Source organism: Lepisosteus oculatus, chromosome 10, assembly GCF_040954835.1.
Source record: "Lepisosteus oculatus isolate fLepOcu1 chromosome 10, fLepOcu1.hap2, whole genome shotgun sequence".
In the NCBI taxonomy this organism is placed as follows: Eukaryota; Metazoa; Chordata; class Actinopteri; order Semionotiformes; family Lepisosteidae; genus Lepisosteus; species Lepisosteus oculatus.
In genome coordinates, this window is record NC_090705.1 from 42,519,692 (window position 1) to 42,525,838 (window position 6,147).

Below are 6,147 nucleotides of genomic sequence, written 5' to 3' on the forward strand. Positions count from 1 at the left end.
GCTGGTTCAGCAGGGTTATTATTGTCTAGTGCTTTGTGATCCACGGTTATAATGGCATGTGAAATAAAAGAACATTGTACTGTCCTACATTTTGCACTAGAGCTATAATTTAGCCTTTTTAAGAAAACTCCCAACATCTTATTTTACCATGTCTACAAAACTGTCAGCTGATTTCACAGCAAACCATTCTGTAAAAGGTTAATGACTCAGGATCTCATATGAAACCTGTTATTCGATAAGACGGACGGAAAACTCTGTTACAGAGCAATCTGCAGCCTACTCAATGGTGAGATTTAAGGAGGAAGACTTTTTAAACAGTAATTAGATATTCAGATGTAACGCTCCTTACCCTTTGTTCGAAGGGGTGGTGGATCTTCATGTAAAATCAGCTCGACCAGCTCTGAAAAGCTTTCAGACAAGAACGGAGGCTTTCCTGCAACAAAAAAGGTTGCAAGAACAAGTTCATTTTGATACATATTTCCAGGCTGAATGCCCATCATGCTGGAGACCAGGGGACTCGGTGTCTTCTGCCTCTTTTTCCACCCACATTCACACTTCTACAGTTGGTCTAATTATTTAATTAGCTGCATAACTGCAACACTTCTAAAACGATAAGGGTAACTGTTTAATTTTACCACCCTTTTCTGAAAAAGCAGAAGACACATTCCATGTTCGTTCCAGCGAACGAAACCGCTGCCTGAGAGTTATACGAATTTGTGTTGAAGTACATCTGTATGTATTATTGTCTTGTACTACATATCAGAAAAGCAAAATAGGAATAGCTAACCTGAAAACATCTCATAAAATATGCACCCCAAGGCCCAGAAATCACTAGCAATGCCTGAATCTCCGCCCTTCACAACTTCTGGAGCTGCATACATTGGAGATCCTACAATGAACAAGCACACAGGCGTCAAATATCAGGAATGCAACAGGGTACTGGGATGGGATTCAGGAATACAGGCAAGATGGTTTAAAAACAGGTGAAAAGGCTCTTGTACTACGCATATTTATTTCACAAAAGGCAGCACTTCTGCATCGTGTAAAGCCTCCTGAAGCTTACCTGGGACAAGTTTTCACACATTTCACACTATGTTCAAATTTGCTTGACAAGCATTATAAAGAACATTACACATAACCTTGAATTCTGTTCTTGATGTTTCTTCTTGGTGTGCTTTCTCCACCATCTCCACCACCTTCCTCAGACACAACTAAAGCAAAGAACTCCTCAAGGTTTTCTCCTTCTGCTTTAGACAAGTAGAAATTAGAATACTTCAGCGTTCCCGGTCCATCCAACAGTATCTGCAGGAAATGGTATACTGGTTAAATTAATTTTCTTACCTACATTTTAAGTTTACATCTTCAAGATTCAGCTCAAATTCTTAATTTTATTTTTACTAGAACATTTATAAAAATATAAGTGCAGCACAATTTTGTCATCAATGGTAGAAATTTACATTCAAGACTACAGCCTAATGCAGATTAATGTTATGTAGAAACATTAATTTTTTGCACATATTAAGTTTGCTTACAAATACCAAGAACGTCTTAAACAAAAATCTCACTGTGTCATTGAATTTACTTCCAACATATTTAGTTCCCTGATGTACTGCTTGGTCAACAAATATGGGTTTTAATTTTAATTGTCTAACTTTCTGAAGACAATCACAATTTAGGCAAACAAGTACACTCTGCAGTAAAGAATAACAGTCTGTAAAATGTATGGTGATGTACGTACAAAAAAATCTTGTTGCCTCTTGGAGAAGTCCATGGTACTTTAAACACCATGTCTGCTATGGTGCATTTAAGTGTTGAAGCACAATTAACACAGGACAAAACAATCACCTGAGGCTCTGAATTTTATACCAAGATGGATTAAATTTATATGACCTGAATCATATAGGATCATATATTAATAAATTATCATATATGAATAAGTCTGACTACTGAAAAATACAATCACCGATATGGAAAAGGCTAGCCTAAAAATGCTAAAAAGCCTTTATATGTGAAAAAGAAGGAATAAGAAGTCGTCTTCTCCAGTAGCATTGCGATTGGACAAAAGGGTAATTAATATTCATACCAAGAATCCACTGCAGCTATTGCTCTTACCCTATCCTTCTGATCACACCCTATCTAAAAGAGTGTTCATTCTAATTATTACTGAATTATTTGGCAGATGTTCTATCCGAAGCAACATACATTTGCACTCATACAACCGGGCATTATACTGGAATACTTTGGCCAAAATCTACAACTTTTCAGTTATTCATTTTTCTGATACTTGGGTACCCTACCCATATGACATATAGCAAAAAGGAGGCAGGGGGCAATTTAAAAAAATTGACAATCAGAGTGATGAAGAATAAGGGTGAAAAAGTTAAAAGGCCGATGAGCTAACCAGAAATGAACAGGCAGTGAAATCATCTTGATAAGTCTTACTGATACCTTTGCAGGGGTGATGTCACAGAAGACGATGCCAAGCTCATGGATGTGTTTCAGGCCTTTCACTAAATCGATCCCAAACTCCCACACAACATCTTCTTCCAGACATTCATCCTGACTAATCACTGCTTCTAAGGATCCCCCTGGAACAGAGCAAAGGTAGTGAAAAATATTAACTCCTATAAAAGAGAAGAGACAATCTTAAAGCAATACATTAGGTTCACAAAACCTCACTGGCTATAAAACCGTTTTATTCAATGAAATAAAAACTGAACAGCCCCTCGGGGATGAATAAAGTATTTGGAATTTAATTGGAGTTTTAATCTAACAGCTATTAAAATTGCATAGGAAAGGTCACAGACGATCAGCCAATCAGCCCATCCAGCTCATTGGGTTTTTAGTAACTTATTGATCACAGGATCTCATCCAGCTGTTTCTTGGAGGAAGCCAGGGTATTCAGTTTTAAATCCAATTCCAAATTCCACCAGTGTATGCTGATTCATGTTTCTCTGCTTACTCTTGAAGAAGTCCACTGCTTCCGAAGATTTCGGATTGAGCACTGACTGCTCCCCTTGCCTGCTCCCTCGCGTTCCCGAATTGGGAGAAGCGGCTAGAAAACAGGTGGCCGGAACTCACTGCACCCAAACGTCTCCCTCCCTCACTCCAAAAGTGTCAACAAGTGGAAAACGCCTTCCTGAACCGAAAACTGCAGGTTCACAGGCACTCACCTGTACACAGCTCAACCACAAGCCAGAGGTGGTTGCTGGTTTCGTACCACTCATGAAAGGAAACTACATTTTCATGCTTTATGTCATGGGTAAGACGTACCTATGGACATAAAATAACACAGAACACAAACGTTAAAATACAAATATTCTTCATACTAATTCCCAACTCCTAAATACTCTGTTTTAAGTGTTGAAAAATTGAGCACTAAAGACTCTTTATACTATATTATACTATATAATGAAGGAATCTGTTATATATTGAGAAAATCACGTTTGTAAAGTCAATGAGTGAGAAAGGCTGTGAATCATATTCATGTACAGAGGCATGCATGTCTGAAAGTATCAAACAGCAATACTACTAATTTGTGATAGATTCCAATTTGAGCTTTTTCACCACAGCCAAGCATGCAGACAGACTTTTAGAAAGGACTTTTTTAAATAAGAAAGTACGATAAAAAATATTAAATCTGTGCTCTGTTGTACACACCACTCTTTGCCTGCAACAATGAGGTCTAGCTCATGAACTGATGTTCTATATGTTCTGTCAATAAAACATGACTTTATATTGCATCCAATAAGTTGAAACATCAGACAGAAAAGAGAAAAGTATTAAGAAACTATTAAACTTATGTGGGAGGTCCCTGTGTGTCACCTACACAGCACATTAGAAAAGCCTGGTTTCTAAATAATTATTATTAAAACTATTTGTCCCAACAAAGAAATTCTGCAACAACTACACCTGAAATACTGTTGACAAACATGGATGAATGTTTAGATTCTATCAGCCAAAATATTGTTTCTAGAATTGTTTCTGTTTTTAGAATGATCCTTTACTTGTTCCTTAAATGTATACATACTGTACAGAAACAAACTGAATAAGCTCAAATTTATTTTTGAGTGTAATGATTCTGTTTTGTCTATTTTATTCAAGTAATACAGACAACATAATAAACGTAACTATTTTTAAACAAAAAAAAAACACAGGAACAAAAAGTAGGTTTCTAACACTAATTGGTGTACACCTCAAATAAATCTGTCCGACTTACTGTGAAAGAGAACTGGACCACTTATAAACCTTCAACGTACTGTATTGGTACACTATAAACTGAACTTCTAACTGGGAACATGAATGTGTATGAGTGATAATAAGGTTGTGAGTTAAAGTGGTACTGTATCTCCTGTGACAAAAGTCGCTGTTACAGTTTGTATCCTACCAATAATTTCATCTTTTATCATTAAATAAATCCATTTTCAACAAATGTGCCTCATTTTTGTGTCTGTTCTTCGCGTGTCTATGTTTTTGCTCAGTTACTCACGTGGTTAGTGATTTCAGCCCTCTTTGATTTGTCGCTGCAAATGATGGCAACAAAATTAATGCTTCCCTTCCTCCTCCCCTTGTACACAACAGACTTGCTTCCTCGTCCAATTTCTTCGTAAAGAATGAAATTTTCCATCCCTGGGAACGGGAGTACACGTTTACAGTTACTAATATACTGTACAGTACATGTTGTTACTGGAGTACAGACATAGCGCATTCAGATACGGAAAACCAATAAATTATGATACAACAGCTGGCAATAAATTAAAATATAATTTATGGTAGTGCATGGCACAGATTACTTTAGAATTACGTCGGAGTTCTTCACCCAAACACTTCATTTTCACCATGTGAGCCAAGTGACCCATAAACTAACTCCACTGCTGCACAAGATTAAAAATGCATGAGTATCAAATGCTTTCCGTTATGCATTCTGAGCCACGTCTTAGATTTGTCTCATCTTTGTCTTTTGTCCGTTTTCTTCCCAAACTTAAAAACATACCAGAACACCTGCAAAAACATTAACCCGAACCTCTTTAATTGCACGAAACATAGTGAGGAACATAATAAAACATTTAACTGACTCTATATAAAATTTATTAGGCCGGCCATCAATGTCTTCTCCCTAATATGCAAAATTCCACGTAGACAAAATAAATATTTTATGCAATGCTATTCCCTTATTTACTAACTACAGCAAAACAATATACTTTTTAAAAATCTCAGGGAATACGTCTTTATTATTGAATGACGATATTAGGCTTCACGACTTAGATGGAAAGTTCACTAGTATCATAGGAGGCATCTCCAAAACTGAACTATCTTCCAAAATTCAACTCATCGCAAACTCCGAATAAATTAGCATTAATAACGATGATGAAAAACAAACAAACCTCCTCCACGCACGACGTGGATACTCCCCCAAATAAAAAAAAATAAGGGCAATGCCAATATACAGAAAACCTGAAGTTAATGCTAGAAAACTGCACACTAGTCGATTATTTTCACTCCTTCAAACTGCACGCACTACCGGAAGCACCGTTGGAACAAACTACTGAATAACACTTGGGGTGACCCAAAAACCATTCATCCCCAAAACCTACAATACTTAAGGATAAGACAGAAAAGGTATACATGTTTAACTTCGGTGAAAATAGTATACGTATTTTTATAAATAAAAGAAATATTAAACATTATCTTTGTGATCTGTTCTCTATGTTTTAACTTTAGTACAACCCATTTCTGAGCCTTACCTCGGTCTCTAGGATACGGGCGAGGACGCCAAACATGACCAAAGCGTTGAAGAGCTCGTACTGTGCATCATCACTCGTCCTCTTCTGATTTATTTCCGTTGCTTCATTTCAAACCATAGAAATCTGGACGTTAGTATCGGAATCATACATTTAAGCATGATCTCTTTTGTTTGACATAAATGTAGTTTGTTTCTTGGATAGAGTTACATTCAGCCCTATGGAAATACTGTAGTAATTGATGAACGCGATGTACCTGGTACTTCAACATATAGTTTAACGCTTTTGGAAGTTATAAATAAATACAGTATCTCTTGCATGCACTGATATATTATCTGGGCCCATACGTAGGCAATACAGAGGCATCAACAATCTAGTTATGAGGTCTGTGTCTTTGTATCTACCG

At 36.8% G+C, this 6,147-nt stretch overlaps 1 protein-coding gene across 3 annotated transcripts in view; it reads right to left on the reverse strand.

Moving 5' to 3' along the window:
• The window catches only part of ulk4 (unc-51 like kinase 4), a 112,379-nt gene extending 106,845 nt beyond the window's left edge, over positions 1-5,534 (reverse strand). For all 3 annotated transcript variants that reach the window (XM_015357027.2, XM_015357026.2, XM_015357030.2), the window contains exons 1-7: positions 5,385-5,534; positions 4,490-4,629; positions 3,174-3,273; positions 2,449-2,588; positions 1,140-1,302; positions 788-889; positions 350-433 (exon numbers count right to left, since the gene is read on the reverse strand). In XM_015357027.2, the coding sequence (XP_015212513.2) occupies positions 350-433; positions 788-889; positions 1,140-1,302; positions 2,449-2,588; positions 3,174-3,273; positions 4,490-4,627 (727 nt within the window). In that variant the 5' untranslated portion in view covers positions 4,628-4,629; positions 5,385-5,534. The remainder of the gene's footprint in view (positions 1-349; positions 434-787; positions 890-1,139; positions 1,303-2,448; positions 2,589-3,173; positions 3,274-4,489; positions 4,630-5,384) is intronic.
• Between the last annotated feature and the right edge of the window lie 613 nt (positions 5,535-6,147).